This window comes from Argopecten irradians, chromosome 15 (genome assembly GCF_041381155.1).
Source record: "Argopecten irradians isolate NY chromosome 15, Ai_NY, whole genome shotgun sequence".
Lineage (NCBI taxonomy): Eukaryota > Metazoa > Mollusca > Bivalvia > Pectinida > Pectinidae > Argopecten > Argopecten irradians.
In genome coordinates this window covers 20,616,964-20,637,435 of record NC_091148.1, presented here as the reverse complement: position 1 = coordinate 20,637,435, position 20,472 = coordinate 20,616,964, and the positions used below count along the sequence as shown (strand labels likewise).

Sequence of the window (20,472 nt, the reverse complement as noted above, 5' to 3'; positions counted from 1 at the left end):
ATAGCTTGTTTCTTATATGAAAAGGAAACCTTTCTGTACGAGTTATCTCCCTCCCGAAAACGTAAGGTATACGTTTGATGATACATTCCATTATATGTAAATGAGCTGTTACCACTGGCATCCAACAAGTTTTTATATATAAGAGAAATTATACAGCAGGGTGGGAGGGTGGCATATCAGTTACAAGCAAAGGTCACCCAATCCAACAAAGTAGAGTACTGGAACACTAATCAAGTAAAAATACAATTCACTTAACTCCAACTCAACTTATCACTGTAAAGTACTGGTACGCTAATATCTGTAACAATTGCTCTAGTTTTCATGTTTCAAGAAGGATACATTACATTTTAGTGATACTTATAGTTTTTTAACAGAGTTTACATTTAGGTTACATCTTACTAACAAACTAAGAAGGGCTTTTCATTATTATTATGTGTTTTAAGGCGTTGTTTTTATGTCGATTTAATTACAGTTTCTACAAAAAGCAACCTGATGTTATCACAATTCGTTATTAGTTTACATGCTATTTCGACAGCTAAATTGTGTAAATAATAACAAAAAAAAACATCAGTGATTCGCCCTTAAATTTACATTAAAAAACCTTTATATGGCAGGATGGGAGGGTGGCATATCAGATACAAGAAAAGGTCACCCAATCCAACAGAATACAGTACTGTAATAAGTAAAAATACAATTCACTTAACTCCAACTTGTCACTGTAAAGTACTGGTACTCTAATCTCTGTAAAAATTGCTGTGGTTATCATGTTTGAAGAAGGATACATGACATTTTAGTGATACTTATTGTTTTTCACAAAGTTTACATTTAGTTTAAATCTTACTGACAAACCAAGAAGGGCTTTTCATTATTATTATGAGTTTTTAAGGCGTTGTTTTTATGTCGATTTAATTACAATTTCTACAAAAAGCAACCAGATATTATCACAATTCATTATAAGTTTACATGTTATTTCGACAGCTAAATTGTGTAAATAATTGCAAAAATATCATTGATTCCCCCTTAATTTTACATTAAAAACTTTAAAAAAGCCACACACACACACACACACAAAAATAGCTTGTTTCTTATATGAAAAGGAAACCTTTCTGTACGAGTTATCTCCCTCCCGAAAACGTAAGGTATACGTTTGATGATACATTCCATTATATGTAAATGAGCTGTTACCACTGGCATCCAACAAGTTTTTATATATAAGAGAAATTATACAGCAGGGTGGGAGGGTGGCATATCAGTTACAAGCAAAGGTCACCCAATCCAACAAAGTAGAGTACTGGAACACTAATCAAGTAAAAATACAATTCACTTAACTCCAACTCAACTTATCACTGTAAAGTACTGGTACGCTAATATCTGTAACAATTGCTCTAGTTTTCATGTTTCAAGAAGGATACATTACATTTTAGTGATACTTATAGTTTTTTAACAGAGTTTACATTTAGGTTACATCTTACTAACAAACCAAGAAGGGCTTTTCATTATTATTATGTGTTTTTAAGGCGTTGTTTTTATGTCGATTTAATTACAGTTTCTACAAAAAGCAACCTGATGTTATCACAATTCGTTATTAGTTTACATGTTATTTCGACAGCTAAATTGTGTAAATAATAACAAAAAAAAACATCAGTGATTCGCCCTTAAATTTACATTAAAAAACTTTATATGGCAGGATGGGAGGGTGGCATATCAGATACAAGAAAAGGTCACCCAATCCAACAGAATACAGTACTGTAATAAGTAAAAATACAATTCACTTAACTCCAACTTGTCACTGTAAAGTACTGGTACTCTAATCTCTGTAAAAATTGCTGTGGTTATCATGTTTGAAGAAGGATACATGACATTTTAGTGATACTTATTGTTTTTCACAAAGTTTACATTTAGTTTAAATCTTACTGACAAACCAAGAAGGGCTTTTCATTATTATTATGAGTTTTTAAGGCGTTGTTTTTATGTCGATTTAATTACAATTTCTACAAAAAGCAACCAGATATTATCACAATTCATTATTAGTTTACATGTTATTTCGACAGCTAAATTGTGTAAATAATTGCAAAAATATCATTGATTCCCCCTTAATTTTACATTAAAAACTTTAAAAAAAGCCACACACACACACACACACAAAAATAGCTTGTTTCTTATATGAAAAGGAAACCTTTCTGTACGAGTTATCTCCCTCCCGAAAACGTAAGGAATACGTTTGATGATACATTCCATTATATGTAAATGAGCTGTTACCACTGGCATCCAACATGTTTTTATATATAAGAGAAATTATACAGCAGGGTGGGAGGGTGGCATATCAGTTACAAGCAAAGGTCACCCAATCCAACAAAGTAGAGTACTGGAACACTAATCAAGTAAAAATACAATTCACTTAACTCCAACTCAACTTATCACTGTAAAGTACTGGTACGCTAATATCTGTAACAATTGCTCTAGTTTTCATGTTTCAAGAAGGATACATTACATTTTAGTGATACTTATAGTTTTTTAACAGAGTTTACATTTAGGTTACATCTTACTAACAAACCAGAAGGGCTTTTCATTATTATTATGTGTTTTAAGGCGTTGTTTTTATGTCGATTTAATTACAGTTTCTACAAAAAGCAACCTGATGTTATCACAATTCGTTATTAGTTTACATGTTATTTCGACAGCTAAATTGTGTAAATAATAACAAAAAAAAAACATCAGTGATTCGCCCTTAAATTTACATTAAAAAACCTTTATATGGCAGGATGGGAGGGTGGCATATCAGATACAAGAAAAGGTCACCCAATCCAACAGAATACAGTACTGTAATAAGTAAAAATACAATTCACTTAACTCCAACTTGTCACTGTAAAGTACTGGTACTCTAATCTCTGTAAAAATTGCTGTGGTTATCATGTTTGAAGAAGGATACATGACATTTTAGTGATACTTATTGTTTTTCACAAAGTTTACATTTAGTTTAAATCTTACTGACAAACCAAGAAGGGCTTTTCATTATTATTATGAGTTTTTAAGGCGTTGTTTTTATGTCGATTTAATTACAATTTCTACAAAAAGCAACCAGATATTATCACAATTCATTATTAGTTTACATGTTATTTCGACAGCTAAATTGTGTAAATAATAACAAAAAAAATCATCAGTGATTCGCCCTTAATTTTACATTAAAAAACTTTAAAAAAGCCACACACACACACAACACACACAAAATAGCTTGTTTCTTATATGAAAAGGAAACCTTTCTGTACGAGTTATCTCCCTCCCGAAAACGTAAGGTATACGTTTGATGATACATTCCATTATATGTAAATGAGCTGTTACCACTGGCATCCAACAAGTTTTTATATATAAGAGAAATTATACGGCAGGGTGTTGGGAGGGTGGCATATCAGTTACAAGCAAAGGTCACCCAATCCAACAAAGTAGAGTACTGGAACACTAATCAAGTAAAAATACAATTCACTTAACTCCAACTCAACTTATCACTGTAAAGTACTGGTACGCTAATATCTGTAACAATTGCTCTAGTTTTCATGTTTCAAGAAGGATACATTACATTTTAGTGATACTTATAGTTTTTTAACAGAGTTTACATTTAGGTTACATCTCTTACTGACAAACCAAGAAGGGCTTTTTCATTATTATTATGTGTTTTAAGGCGTTGTTTTTATGTCGATTTAATTACAGTTTCTACAAAAAGCAACCTGATGTTATCACAATTCGTTGTTAGTTTACATGTTATTTCGACAGCTAAATTGTGTAAATAATAACAAAAAAAACACATCAGTGATTCGCCTTTAAATTTGCATTAAAAAACTTTATATGGCAGGATGGGAGGGTGGCATATCAGATACAAGAAAAGGTCACCCAATCTAACAGAATACAGTACTGTAATAAGTAAAAATACAATTCACTTAACTCCAACTTGTCACTGTAAAGTACTGGTACTCTAATCTCTGTAAAAATTGCTGTGGTTATCATGTTTGAAGAAGGATACATGACATTTTAGTGATACTTATTGTTTTTCACAAAGTTTACATTTAGTTTAAATCTTACTGACAAACCAAGAAGGGCTTTTCATTATTATTATGAGTTTTTAAGGCGTTGTTTTTATGTCGATTTAATTACAATTTCTACAAAAAGCAACCAGATATTATCACAATTCATTATAAGTTTACATGTTATTTCGACAGCTAAATTGTGTAAATAATTGCAAAAATATCATTGATTCCCCCTTAATTTTACATTAAAAACTTTAAAAAAGCCACACACACACACACACACAAAATAGCTTGTTTCTTATATGAAAAAGGAAACCTTTCTGTACGAGTTATCTCCCTCCCGAAAACGTAAGGTATACGTTTGATGATACATTCCATTATATGTAAATGAGCTGTTACCACTGGCATCCAACAAGTTTTTATATATAAGAGAAATTATACAGCAGGGTGGGAGGGTGGCATATCAGTTACAAGCAAAGGTCACCCAATCCAACAAAGTAGAGTACTGGAACACTAATCAAGTAAAAATACAATTCACTTAACTCCAACTCAACTTATCACTGTAAAGTACTGGTACGCTAATATCTGTAACAATTGCTCTAGTTTTCATGTTTCAAGAAGGATACATTACATTTTAGTGATACTTATAGTTTTTTAACAGAGTTTACATTTAGGTTACATCTTACTAACAAACCAAGAAGGGCTTTTCATTATTATTATGTGTTTTAAGGCGTTGTTTTTATGTCGATTTAATTACAGTTTCTACAAAAAGCAACCTGATGTTATCACAATTCGTTATTAGTTTACATGTTATTTCGACAGCTAAATTGTGTAAATAATAACAAAAAAAACATCAGTGATTCGCCCTTAAATTTACATTAAAAAACTTTATATGGCAGGATGGGAGGGTGGCATATCAGATACAAGAAAAGGTCACCCAATCCAACAGAATACAGTACTGTAATAAGTAAAAATACAATTCACTTAACTCCAACTTGTCACTGTAAAGTACTGGTACTCTAATCTCTGTAAAAATTGCTGTGGTTATCATGTTTGAAGAAGGATACATGACATTTTAGTGATACTTATTGTTTTTCACAAAGTTTACATTTAGTTTAAATCTTACTGACAAACCAAGAAGGGCTTTTCATTATTATTATGAGTTTTTAAGGCGTTGTTTTTATGTCGATTTAATTACAATTTCTACAAAAAGCAACCAGATATTATCACAATTCATTATTAGTTTACATGTTATTTCGACAGCTAAATTGTGTAAATAATTGCAAAAATATCATTGATTCCCCCTTAATTTTACATTAAAAACTTTAAAAAAGCCACACACACACACACACAAAATAGCTTGTTTCTTATATGAAAAGGAAACCTTTCTGTACGAGTTATCTCCCTCCCGAAAACGTAAGGTATACGTTTGATGATACATTCCATTATATGTAAATGAGCTGTTACCACTGGCATCCAACAAGTTTTTATATATATAAGAGAAATTATACAGCAGGGTGGGAGGGTGGCATATCAGTTACAAGCAAAGGTCACCCAATCCAACAAAGTAGAGTACTGGAACACTAATCAAGTAAAAATACAATTCACTTAACTCCAACTCAACTTATCACTGTAAAGTACTGGTACGCTAATATCTGTAACAATTGCTCTAGTTTTCATGTTTCAAGAAGAATACATTACATTTTAGTGATACTTATAGTTTTTTAACAGAGTTTACATTTAGGTTACATCTTACTAACAAACCAAGAAGGGCTTTTCATTATTATTATGAGTTTTTAAGGCGTTGTTTTTATGTCGATTTAATTACAATTTCTACAAAAAGCAACCTGATATTATCACAATTCATTATTAGTTTACATGTTATTTCGACAGCTAAATTGTGTAAATAATAACAAACGTGAATAATAAAAAAAAACCATCAGTGATTCGCCCTTAAATTTACATTAAAAAACTTTATATGGCAGGATGGGAGGGTGGCATATCAGATACAAGAAAAGGTCACCCAATCCAACAGAATACAGTACTGTAATAAGTAAAAATACAATTCACTTAACTCCAACTTGTCACTGTAAAGTACTGGTACTCTAATCTCTGTAAAAATTGCTGTGGTTATCATGTTTGAAGAAAGATACATGACATTTTAGTGATACTTATTGTTTTTCACAAAGTTTACATTTAGTTTAAATCTTACTGACAAACCAAGAAGGGCTTTTCATTATTATTATGAGTTTTTAAGGCGTTGTTTTTATGTCGATTTAATTACAATTTCTACAAAAAGCAACCAGATATTATCACAATTCATTATTAGTTTACATGTTATTTCGACAGCTAAATTGTGTAAATAATTGCAAAAATATCATTGATTCCCCCTTAATTTTACATTAAAAACTTTAAAAAAGCCACACACACACACACACAAAATAGCTTGTTTCTTATATGAAAAGGAAACCTTTCTGTACGAGTTATCTCCCTCCCGAAAACGTAAGGTATACGTTTGATGATACATTCCATTATATGTAAATGAGCTGTTACCACTGGCATCCAACAAGTTTTTATATATAAGAGAAATTATACAGCAGGGTGGGAGGGTGGCATATCAGTTACAAGCAAAGGTCACCCAATCCAACAAAGTAGAGTACTGGAACACTAATCAAGTAAAAATACAATTCACTTAACTCCAACTCAACTTATCACTGTAAAGTACTGGTACGCTAATATCTGTAACAATTGCTCTAGTTTTCATGTTTCAAGAAGGATACATTACATTTTAGTGATACTTATAGTTTTTTAACAGAGTTTACATTTAGGTTACATCTTACTAACAAACCAAGAAGGGCTTTTCATTATTATTATGTGTTTTAAGGCGTTGTTTTTATGTCGATTTAATTACAGTTTCTACAAAAAGCAACCAGATGTTATCACAATTCGTTATTAGTTTACATGTTATTTCGACAGCTAAATTGTGTAAATAATAACAAAAAAAAACATCAGTGATTCGCCCTTAAATTTACATTAAAAAACCTTTATATGGCAGGATGGGAGGGTGGCATATCAGATACAAGAAAAGGTCACCCAATCCAACAGAATACAGTACTGTAATAAGTAAAAATACAATTCACTTAACTCCAACTTGTCACTGTAAAGTACTGGTACTCTAATCTCTGTAAAAATTGCTGTGGTTATCATGTTTGAAGAAGGATACATGACATTTTAGTGATACTTATTGTTTTTCACAAAGTTTACATTTAGTTTAAATCTTACTGACAAACCAAGAAGGGCTTTTCATTATTATTATGAGTTTTTAAGGCGTTGTTTTTATGTCGATTTAATTACAATTTCTACAAAAAGCAACCAGATATTATCACAATTCATTATAAGTTTACATGTTATTTCGACAGCTAAATTGTGTAAATAATTGCAAAAATATCATTGATTCCCCCTTAATTTTACATTAAAAACTTAAAAAAAGCCACACACACACACACACACAAAATAGCTTGTTTCTTATATGAAAAGGAAACCTTTCTGTACGAGTTATCTCCCTCCCGAAAACGTAAGGTATACGTTTGATGATACATTCCATTATATGTAAATGAGCTGTTACCACTGGCATCCAACAAGTTTTTATATATAAGAGAAATTATACAGCAGGGTGGGAGGGTGGCATATCAGTTACAAGCAAAGGTCACCCAATCCAACAAAGTAGAGTACTGGAACACTAATCAAGTAAAAATACAATTCACTTAACTCCAACTCAACTTATCACTGTAAAGTACTGGTACGCTAATATCTGTAACAATTGCTCTAGTTTTCATGTTTCAAGAAGGATACATTACATTTTAGTGATACTTATAGTTTTTTAACAGAGTTTACATTTAGGTTACATCTTACTAACAAACCAAGAAGGGCTTTTCATTATTATTATGTGTTTTAAGGCGTTGTTTTTATGTCGATTTAATTACAGTTTCTACAAAAAGCAACCTGATGTTATCACAATTCGTTATTAGTTTACATGTTATTTCGACAGCTAAATTGTGTAAATAATAACAAAAAAAACATCAGTGATTCGCCCTTAAATTTACATTAAAAAACTTTATATGGCAGGATGGGAGGGTGGCATATCAGATACAAGAAAAGGTCACCCAATCCAACAGAATACAGTACTGTAATAAGTAAAAATACAATTCACTTAACTCCAACTTGTCACTGTAAAGTACTGGTACTCTAATCTCTGTAAAAATTGCTGTGGTTATCATGTTTGAAGAAGGATACATGACATTTTAGTGATACTTATTGTTTTTCACAAAGTTTACATTTAGTTGAAATCTTACTGACAAACCAAGAAGGGCTTTTCATTATTATTATGAGTTTTTAAGGCGTTGTTTTTATGTCGATTTAATTACAATTTCTACAAAAAGCAACCAGATATTATCACAATTCATTATAAGTTTACATGTTATTTCGACAGCTAAATTGTGTAAATAATTGCAAAAATATCATTGATTCCCCCTTAATTTTACATTAAAAACTTTAAAAAAGCCACACACACACACACACACACACAAAATAGCTTGTTTCTTATATGAAAAGGAAACCTTTCTGTACGAGTTATCTCCCTCCCGAAAACGTAAGGTATACGTTTGATGATACATTCCATTATATGTAAATGAGCTGTTACCACTGGCATCCAACAAGTTTTTATATATAAGAGAAATTATACAGCAGGGTGGGAGGGTGGCATATCAGTTACAAGCAAAGGTCACCCAATCCAACAAAGTAGAGTACTGGAACACTAATCAAGTAAAAATACAATTCACTTAACTCCAACTCAACTTATCACTGTAAAGTACTGGTACGCTAATATCTGTAACAATTGCTCTAGTTTTCATGTTTCAAGAAGGATACATTACATTTTAGTGATACTTATAGTTTTTTTAACAGAGTTTACATTTAGGTTACATCTTACTAACAAAACCAAGAAGGGCTTTTCATTATTATTATGTGTTTTAAGGCGTTGTTTTTATGTCGATTTAATTACAGTTTCTACAAAAAGCAACCTGATGTTATCACAATTCGTTATTAGTTTACATGCTATTTCGACAGCTAAATTGTGTAAATAATAACAAAAAAAACATCAGTGATTCGCCCTTAAATTTACATTAAAAAACCTTTATATGGCAGGATGGGAGGGTGGCATATCAGATACAAGAAAAGGTCACCCAATCCAACAGAATACAGTACTGTAATAAGTAAAAATACAATTCACTGAACTCCAACTTGTCACTGTAAAGTACTGGTACTCTAATCTCTGTAAAAATTGCTGTGGTTATCATGTTTGAAGAAAGATACATGACATTTTAGTGATACTTATTGTTTTTCACAAAGTTTACATTTAGTTGAAATCTTACTGACAAACCAAGAAGGGCTTTTCATTATTATTATGAGTTTTTAAGGCGTTGTTTTTATGTCGATTTAATTACAATTTCTACAAAAAGCAACCAGATATTATCACAATTCATTATAAGTTTACATGTTATTTCGACAGCTAAATTGTGTAAATAATTGCAAAAATATCATTGATTCCCCCTTAATTTTACATTAAAAACTTTAAAAAAGCCACACACACACACACACACACAAAATAGCTTGTTTCTTATATGAAAAGGAAACCTTTCTGTACGAGTTATCTCCCTCCCGAAAACGTAAGGTATACGTTTGATGATACATTCCATTATATGTAAATGAGCTGTTACCACTGGCATCCAACAAGTTTTTATATATAAGAGAAAATTATACAGCAGGGTGGGAGGGTGGCATATCAGTTACAAGCAAAGGTCACCCAATCCAACAAAGTAGAGTACTGGAACACTAATCAAGTAAAAATACAATTCACTTAACTCCAACTCAACTTATCACTGTAAAGTACTGGTACGCTAATATCTGTAACAATTGCTCTAGTTTTCATGTTTCAAGAAGGATACATTACATTTTAGTGATACTTATAGTTTTTTAACAGAGTTTACATTTAGGTTACATCTTACTAACAAACTAAGAAGGGCTTTTCATTATTATTATGTGTTTTAAGGCGTTGTTTTTATGTCGATTTAATTACAGTTTCTACAAAAAGCAACCTGATGTTATCACAATTCGTTATTAGTTTACATGCTATTTCGACAGCTAAATTGTGTAAATAATAACAAAAAAAACATCAGTGATTCGCCCTTAAATTTACATTAAAAAACCTTTATATGGCAGGATGGGAGGGTGGCATATCAGATACAAGAAAAGGTCACCCAATCCAACAGAATACAGTACTGTAATAAGTAAAAATACAATTCACTGAACTCCAACTTGTCACTGTAAAGTACTGGTACTCTAATCTCTGTAAAAATTGCTGTGGTTATCATGTTTGAAGAAAGATACATGACATTTTAGTGATACTTATTGTTTTTCACAAAGTTTACATTTAGTTGAAATCTTACTGACAAACCAAGAAGGGCTTTTCATTATTATTATGAGTTTTTAAGGCGTTGTTTTTATGTCGATTTAATTACAATTTCTACAAAAAGCAACCAGATATTATCACAATTCATTATAAGTTTACATGTTATTTCGACAGCTAAAATTGTGTAAATAATTGCAAAAATATCATTGATTCCCCCTTAATTTTACATTAAAAACTTTAAAAAAAAGCCACACACACACACACACACACAAATAGCTTGTTTCTTATATGAAAAGGAAACCTTTCTGTACGAGTTATCTCCCTCCCGAAAACGTAAGGTATACGTTTGATGATACATTCCATTATATGTAAATGAGCTGTTACCACTGGCATCCAACAAGTTTTTATATATAAGAGAAATTATACAGCAGGGTGGAGGGTGGCATATCAGTTACAAGCAAAGGTCACCCAATCCAACAAAGTAGAGTACTGGAACACTAATCAAGTAAAAATACAATTCACTTAACTCCAACTCAACTTATCACATGTAAAGTACTGGTACGCTAATATCTGTAACAATTGCTCTAGTTTTCATGTTTCAAGAAGGATACATTACATTTTAGTGATACTTATAGTTTTTTCAACAGAGTTTACATTTAGGTTACATCTTACTAAAAAACCCAGAAGGGCTTTTCATTATTATTATGTGTTTTAAGGCGTTGTTTTATGTCGATTTAATTACAGTTTCTACAAAAAGCAACCTGATGTTATCTTCGTTATTATAGTTTACTTGTTATTTCGACAGCTTTGTGTAGAAAAATTGGCAGGGTGGGAGGGTGGCATATCAGATACAAGAAAAGGTCAATTACAAGAATTATCGACTGTAATAAGTTAAAAATACAAACATCCAAACTTGTCACTGTAAAGTACGCCTTAAAATCTTACATGACAAACCAGAAGGGCTATTATTATAATGAATTGGATAATTTGGTGTTGTTTTTTGATAGAAACATAATAATAACACAACGCGGCTTAAAAACTCATAATAATAATGAAAAGCCCTTCTTGGTTTGTCAGTAAGATTTCAACTAAATGTAAACTTTGTGAAAAACAATAAGTATCACTAAAATGTCAGTACTGTATTCTGTTGGATTGGGTGACCTTTTCTTGTATCTGATATGCCACCCTCCCATCCTGCCATATAAAGGTTTTTTAATGTAAATTTAAGGGCGAATCACTGATGTTTTTTTTTTTGTTTTTGTTATTATTTACACAATTTAGCTGTCGAAATAACATGTAAACTAATAACGAATTGTGATAACATCAGGTTGCTTTTTGTAGAAACTGTAATTAAATCGACATAAAAACAACGCCTTAAAACACATAATAATAATGAAAAGCCCTTCTTGGTTTGTTAGTAAGATGTAACCTAAATGTAAACTCTGTTAAAAAACTATAAGTATCACTAAAATGTAATGTATCCTTCTTGAAACATGAAAACTAGAGCAATTGTTACAGATATTAGCGTACCAGTACTTTACAGTGATAAGTTGAGTTGGAGTTAAGTGAATTGTATTTTTACTTGATTAGTGTTCCAGTACTCTACTTTGTTGGATTGGGTGACCTTTGCTTGTAACTGATATGCCACCCTCCCACCCTGCTGTATAATTTCTCTTATATATAAAAACTTGTTGGATGCCAGTGGTAACAGCTCATTTACATATAATGGAATGTATCATCAAACGTATACCTTACGTTTTTCGGGAGGGAGATAACTCGTACAGAAAGGTTTCCTTTTCATATAAGAAACAAGCTATTTTGTGTGTGTGTGTGTGTGTGGCTTTTTTTAAAGTTTTTTAATGTAAAATTAAGGGGGAATCAATGATATTTTTGCAATTATTTACACAATTTAGCTGTCGAAATAACATGTAAACTTATAATGAATTGTGATAATATCTGGTTGCTTTTTGTAGAAATTGTAATTAAATCGACATAAAAACAACGCCTTAAAAACTCATAATAATAATGAAAAGCCCTTCTTGGTTTGTCAGTAAGATTTCAACTAAATGTAAACTTTGTGAAAAACAATAAGTATCACTAAAATGTCATGTATCTTTCTTCAAACATGATAACCACAGCAATTATTACAGAGATTAGAGAGTACCAGTACTTTACAGTGACAAGTTGGAGTTCAGTGAATTGTATTTTTACTTATTACAGTACTGTATTCTGTTGGATTGGGTGACCTTTTCTTGTATCTGATATGCCACCCTCCCATCCTGCCATATAAAGGTTTTTTAATGTAAATTTAAGGGCGAATCACTGATGTTTTTTTTGTTATTATTTACACAATTTAGCTGTCGAAATAGCATGTAAACTAATAACGAATTGTGATAACATCAGGTTGCTTTTTGTAGAAACTGTAATTAAATCGACATAAAAACAACGCCTTAAAACACATAATAATAATGAAAAGCCCTTCTTAGTTTGTTAGTAAGATGTAACCTAAATGTAAACTCTGTTAAAAAACTATAAGTATCACTAAAATGTAATGTATCCTTCTTGAAACATGAAAACTAGAGCAATTGTTACAGATATTAGCGTACCAGTACTTTACAGTGATAAGTTGAGTTGGAGTTAAGTGAATTGTATTTTTACTTGATTAGTGTTCCAGTACTCTACTTTGTTGGATTGGGTGACCTTTGCTTGTAACTGATATGCCACCCTCCCACCCTGCTGTATAATTTCTCTTATATATAAAAACTTGTTGGATGCCAGTGGTAACAGCTCATTTACATATAATGGAATGTATCATCAAACGTATACCTTACGTTTTCGGGAGGGAGATAACTCGTACAGAAAGGTTTCCTTTTCATATAAGAAACAAGCTATTTTGTGTGTGTGTGTGTGTGTGTGTGTGGCTTTTTTTAAAGTTTTTAATGTAAAATTAAGGGGGAATCAATGATATTTTTGCAATTATTTACACAATTTAGCTGTCGAAATAACATGTAAACTTATAATGAATTGTGATAATATCTGGTTGCTTTTTGTAGAAATTGTAATTAAATCGACATAAAAACAACGCCTTAAAAACTCATAATAATAATGAAAAGCCCTTCTTGGTTTGTTAGTAAGATGTAACCTAAATGTAAACTCTGTTAAAAAACTATAAGTATCACTAAAATGTCATGTATCTTTCTTCAAACATGATAACCACAGCAATTTTTACAGAGATTAGAGTACCAGTACTTTACAGTGACAAGTTGGAGTTCAGTGAATTGTATTTTTACTTATTACAGTACTGTATTCTGTTGGATTGGGTGACCTTTTCTTGTATCTGATATGCCACCCTCCCATCCTGCCATATAAAGGTTTTTTAATGTAAATTTAAGGGCGAATCACTGATGTTTTTTTTGTTGTTATTATTTACACAATTTAGCTGTCGAAATAACATGTAAACTAATAACGAATTGTGATAACATCAGGTTGCTTTTTGTAGAAACTGTAATTAAATCGACATAAAAACAACGCCTTAAAACACATAATAATAATGAAAAGCCCTTCTTAGTTTGTTTAGTAAGATGTAACCTAAATGTAAACTCTGTTAAAAAACTATAAGTATCACTAAAATGTAATGTATCCTTCTTGAAACATGAAAACTAGAGGCAATTGTTACAGATATTAGCGTACCAGTACTTTACAGTGATAAGTTGAGTTGGAGTTAAGTGAATTGTATTTTTACTTGATTAGTGTTCCAGTACTCTACTTTGTTGGATTGGGTGACCTTTGCTTGTAACTGATATGCCACCCTCCCACCCTGCTGTATAATTTCTCTTATATATAAAAACTTGTTGGATGCCAGTGGTAACAGCTCATTTACATATAATGGAATGTATCATCAAACGTATACCTTACGTTTTCGGGAGGGAGATAACTCGTACAGAAAGGTTTCCTTTTCATATAAGAAACAAGCTATTTTGTGTGTGTGTGTGTGTGCTTTTTTAAAGTTTTTAATGTAAAATTAAGGGGGAATCAATGATATTTTTGCAATTATTTACACAATTTAGCTGTCGAAATAACATGTAAACTTATAATGAATTGTGATAATATCTGGTTTGCTTTTTGTATTCCTTAAAATCTCTAATGTTTCGAAAAAAAATAAATTTCAATATATATGTTTATATAGAGCACGAAATTACTATCTAAATTCCGCTGTAAATCAGATTATTCAACACCTGTAATTTCGATCTGGCAATGATTATTATTATTCATATCATTCGTACAATTTTTCTATATATGTCTTTCTAAACTATTATCGTACTCGGGGATTCGTAGTTAGAAATCCGTATATTTTTGGGTAATATCGTTAATATAATAGTTAACAGCATCAAAACTCAAATGAAAATGACTTCAAACTGAATTTTAGTATTTAGAATTTCTAATCCACTGTCGGCAGCAGATACGTTGTTCTTTATTTAAATCCCCAACTTAATACTGGCTGTTTATTATGGAATTAAATATCTTAAAACACAATATGGCAGCATAATTGTAGTGTTAACCACATTGCTATAATACATTTTATGCTCTTTTACGGACAAAGAAATGTAATATATGTAATGTTAGATAGCTTACATTTTAAACAAAATAAATTTGTTCATTTTTGAAGAAACATGTATGATGGATTGAGATATCCACGATAACCCAATTCATATATTGTAATAAACATTGTGTTTCCTGCAAATGATATGTTTTATTGATGTCCATTGCGTCGGTTTTCTTTACCCGAAAACAACTCAATTTGATCTGGTTATGAAAGTAGACATGAATGAATGTCTACTCCGAAACAGGAATTTCGTGGAAGGCCCACTACCTTAGCTGCTTTTAATGTATAGAGACAATGGGTATACATTTTTAAAATAACTTTCTTTTTTTTACAGTTTCCACCACGCGAACATTACATACTCTGTTGATGTCACACCAAGAATTTGAATCTATACATATTTTGTACATTTTTTTTATAATTCTACTAAAGAAAGAGCCAAATGAAAATAAGAATGACTTGCACATATTTTCTTCTTTTTTAATTTTTAGCATTAAAAAACACGATTTTCTCTTATATTACCTGGTTTTTGATTTGACATTAACCTATGCTGTTTACTTTCTGTTGATAATGGTTTTTTAACAGGGTAACTTTTTGTGATTATGTTTAGGAGGGACTTTAAAAGTCGGATAGACGACATAAAGTCAAGCATAATGAAGTTCCCGGAGCTGTCGTCTCACAAACATAGTCAGATTCTGTACAATAGATAACACTTTAGAGCCTAAACAAGGTAATGAAGGACCTGGTGAAGCTGCGTGGACAGATAACCGACCTATGCAGAACGCAAGACCAGTGGGGCAGGGAACTTCCTTACAATGGCCTTCATTGGTTATTGGAGATAATGATGCAGAGAGAAAAAGGAACCAAGATACTGACGTTAAATGACGTTGCTGGACAAATAATATGAAGGTGTCTATTGCACCTTTTAAGGATGAGGAAGAAATCAAAATGGCCCTGGGAGTGATTATCATTAAAGCTACGCATTATAATCAAATGCGATCATATATGATAATAAAACTATAGCACTAGTGTAGTGTTTTGTCAGCATTAAGACCACATTGTTCAACATTCAAATCTAATATCATCGGGGGAGGGGAGTAACCCAACTTTTTGTAAAAATAGTGGGGGTTATCTCCTTCGATGTATATATCGTTGACGTTTACCTTAGTAACATAGAAATAAACTCATTGCCATTGGTTTGGTAATTATGGGTCATACTGCATTTAACAAGGCTTTATGCCTGGAAGAACAAGTGCAGTGATATTTAAGTCAACGGGTTGGTTAAAACATTTACTGCATATTAATTACTTTTAATCATATCAAATAGAAAGATTTTGCAATTTAAAAGTATTTGATTCTTATTTTTAGCAACCGTCTTTTTAATAGCAAGTAATTCCTGGAGTGTCTTCCATTCCCTACATAAATTGCATATAGTCGTTGGAGCAATATTCGTTTAAGAGTTGGATATTCGAAACACTGTATGATATAATCAAGATCTAAGAAACAAAAATTAAAATATCGACATGTTACCTGATAGGGAAATATTAAAAACGACAAAAAAAACGTGAAAAGTAAAAATTTATGACTTTATTAGTGACCCGTCACGACACATTTTGAGTATGATAGAGGATGATGTTATATTATAGAGATATCATGATGAAAATGGTAATGCTGTAGATATTCAAGAATCTTGTGATCTTTTTTCTAGATATCTACACTGTACGAGGTCGGTGATCTATTTTAGGGAGATTGACTGCATAGTCAATGATCCACAGTTCCTGGTGGATTTCTTCTCTGTGCTGATAACAGAGGATGATATTTTTCTGAAGCATGACGACATGATCCTGGCCCGCGATCTAGAACAATATAAGACTAAAGGCGAGCTGACTCCAGAGTTGATCAATGGCATTCTCAACCAAAGACAAAACAACGATTTCCTATGTCACGCCGACAATCTGCTTGCATTGATGGAGAAGTTTGGCCTTATTGTGAAAATGCAGATAACTGACAACACTACGGGTGATGTCCGCTTCAGTAAGACGTATACCGTCCCAAGCAAACTTGGAGAGCTCCAAGATCTCAAGGATATCACCTTCTCTCTGAAACAACTTGCTGTCTCAAAAACGCTGTGTTTGATATTCGATGACTTGGTACCAGAGGAGTTGTTTAACAGAGTCTTTGCTGTGATCTTGCGGACTTTTAAAATATCAGCACTACCCGGAACAGCTGCACAAGATACCATCTGCCTTTTCAGGGGGTTTGGATGTTTCGAGATCAACGATCTTTGCAGCATGATACTGTCCATGCACTGGGAACGATCAACTATAGCGGTCACTGTGTTCAGCCATTCACAACCAGAACTTCCTCCAGGCTCGGGATGTCGGGCTAGAGAAACCCTGGAACGGATATTACAGGAGACGTTGGCAATGAGCTGTCAACAGCATTACCAGTATTCGTACAAGATGCACTGCAACTTTTACCTGAATCCATATGACACTCCAGTAGATAATGTACAGCGTGATGTACGCCCACGGAGGGATGTCCTGTAAAGGAGACGACTGTCGAGGGAAACATAAACTGACAGGATCGGATCTACTGGTTTGGGGGATAACAGAGGTATAAATAATCTCTAAAAGACAGAATTAGGTAAGTGTTTGTTTTCCGGAAGGAATATGCCAAACATTTGTTATATATTTTACTTATAAACATAGATTGAATATTCATAAGTGCTGAAAAAAAGGTAAATATATGTATCAGATGTTCAGAAAATGTACTGATAACTAAACCATATTAGTTTTCTAGAAGGAAATGATATATATGGTAAACATATTGTAAATACTAGTGGCCATTATGAGATTTCCAATTTATATCAAATAAAACAAAAACAAAATATATGAATAAATAAAAAATACGTAATAAAATCACTGTTTTAAAGTTGATGTCGCACTCATTTTTACAGACTGGTAGAGTCCCCCAAAAACTACGATTCAATAGCGGTACGTAGATGTCACACAGCCATTTGATAACTACAATTTTTTTTAGTGTGAAACATTCATTTTCCAATTCTCATTGAATTTATATCATTATTACTCAGATTTATACCCCAGTTTGATACAAAATTTAAACCTGTATTACTTGTAATAGTGTAATTAATAATACAATTGCATTCATCGTTTTAGTGGAAACCTACCTAAGCAGGAGGCCAACACCGAAGGAACTAGGTCAACTGTCGTTTGCCATAGTGGCATCTAGACGTGAGCTGTTCTTTATTGAGCTAGGTCTGTCATTAGCAGAGATTTCAAACATCGAGGAAGGAGCTAAAACTCTCGGGGTTGAAACACAGACTACGAAGATGTTTCTTAGATGGACTTGCTGCTATCCTAATCTCACATTTGGTTATATCCAAGATGCGATGAAGAAAGCCGATATGGCTTATAATGAACTAGGCAGATCTATAGAGCGTTCGCAAGGCATCACTCTAGGTAGATATCAACATATTTGAATTGAGCTATCGCCTCATAACCAATCAGATGAGATAAGTGTTTCTGACTTAACAATAAATACAATGATATAAATAGAAAGCACAGGTTCGTAAAAATTAGAATTTCATCATATCTCATTAATATGAAGACTAAAGATTTTACAAAACTTGAGTGCAAAAGCGTTATTGAACACTGGTTTATTTCTGTGTCTGATTTACAGTACATTATGATTTTTGCTTAGTTAATTTCGATCCACACAATTTTTCTTATTTATTTTATTTTATTTATTTATTGAGATTAACAATTTGGCTCTTTCAGATGGCATGGACTCAATTGACGAGCTCAACAAGCCACTGGATGTCGGGAATATCAAATTTGTTTTAAGAAATGTTGGAAACAATTACTTCATCTTGTTTCTGGAGCTTGGACTTTCCGCCTCCGCCATAGAGAGATGTGAAGTAAATCACCCAGATATCGAAAAAAGGTTGGAAGCTCTCCTCAAGCTCTGGATAAATACTTTCCAGGAACACGCAACCATTACGAAGATTCTGAAGGCCATGAAATTGTGCGGGATGGACTGGAACTCAACAGCTGGGTTATGTTGTGGCACTAATGCTACCAGTGTAAAAGGCCTAAAAGGCGTTGCAACATTTTGTAGCACACTATGATGGGTGCAACTTATCCGATGTTGCAAGACAATTTCTGTCTATGTCATATCGACGACTTCCATTTCATATTTGTATAAGCAACTACGTCCACATGATTAGTACTGGATCAGTGCATTTGTTCAGCTGCTGTGGATCCGTTTTGTATAAAATGTTTCATAAGCAGGAGATATCGTTAAAATGACGTTGATAATATTTCCCCCCAAACGAGAACTGTGGTTGATAGAATGTATTTCCATGGTTTATGTTTACACTTATGCCAACAATCCTCTATCAAGTGTATTTTTTATAAATCCAAATTTTGTTATCATTTTAACATTTTAGCATTCCCTGTGCATGTAAAATCCAATATTCTAATATACATATAATAAAAAAAAAAACATTGATGATTATATACCAGGATTTCTGTTCTTTTTTTTTTCAAGAACAAAAGAATGCCTTTTTCTCTTTAAAAATGAGTTTTTGATGGTTAAACGATTTTCTGGTATATCTTAAAAGTCCTTAAACACATACTAAAAAGAATTAACGTTTTGATATTGAATTATTACAGACAACAATTTTGATATATTAAAGATAAACACTTCACTCTCACTTGTGATTATTTTTTCAAATTTTATGGCAGCGTCATCTTACCCTGAGATTTCAACATGGTTTATAGGCATCAAAACGATTCATCGATACACAATAAAAATGGTAATATAATAAGTTTAAATTGCATACCTAACTAATTTGTTGCAAAAATAATAAATTGAAATAAACCTGATATTTTCGCTTCTATCCAAGCAAATTTTTAAGAAAAGCAAACTGAACTTAATAAAACCGAAAACATGTTTAACTCTATATAAATGCCTTTGATCATAATCTAATTATCATACAATGTCTTTTGGAGTGTTTTTTCCTATTGTTACATAACGTATATATCAATCAATTACATTACTGCCCTCTTGAGTCATACGACCGTGTCATAAATATCGTATGACACACATTCAATAACACTAGCGTCATACTAATAGCATGACGTCGTAGGATTGTCCGGTAGACGGAAATGTTAAATCTTAGCCTAAGCGTTTGTACACAATTAAAATTTTATATTTCCATAATGACTATAGTTATATGATCAATAAGATCTTACAAGTATTTCCAATTTTAAATATGAATTTTTAATATATCGATTTTGCGAAAATACCCATATATCCAGATCGTTGCTTTTCTTCAAAGTATAAATTGGTAGTTATAATTT

At 32.0% G+C, this 20,472-nt stretch overlaps 1 protein-coding gene and 1 pseudogene across 1 annotated transcript; both read left to right on the top strand.

The window, feature by feature from the left end:
- Positions 1-15,818: 15,818 nt before the first annotated feature.
- Positions 15,819-17,707, top strand: LOC138308661 (uncharacterized; annotated as a pseudogene).
- Positions 17,708-18,023: 316 nt separating this feature from the next.
- Positions 18,024-19,521, top strand: LOC138308660 (uncharacterized). Its single transcript, XM_069249698.1, has 3 exons — positions 18,024-18,081; positions 18,265-18,567; positions 18,886-19,521. Exons 1-3 carry the CDS (start codon positions 18,024-18,026, stop codon positions 19,233-19,235), a joined length of 711 nt encoding a protein of 236 aa, XP_069105799.1. The 3' UTR covers positions 19,236-19,521.
- Positions 19,522-20,472: the final 951 nt, after the last annotated feature.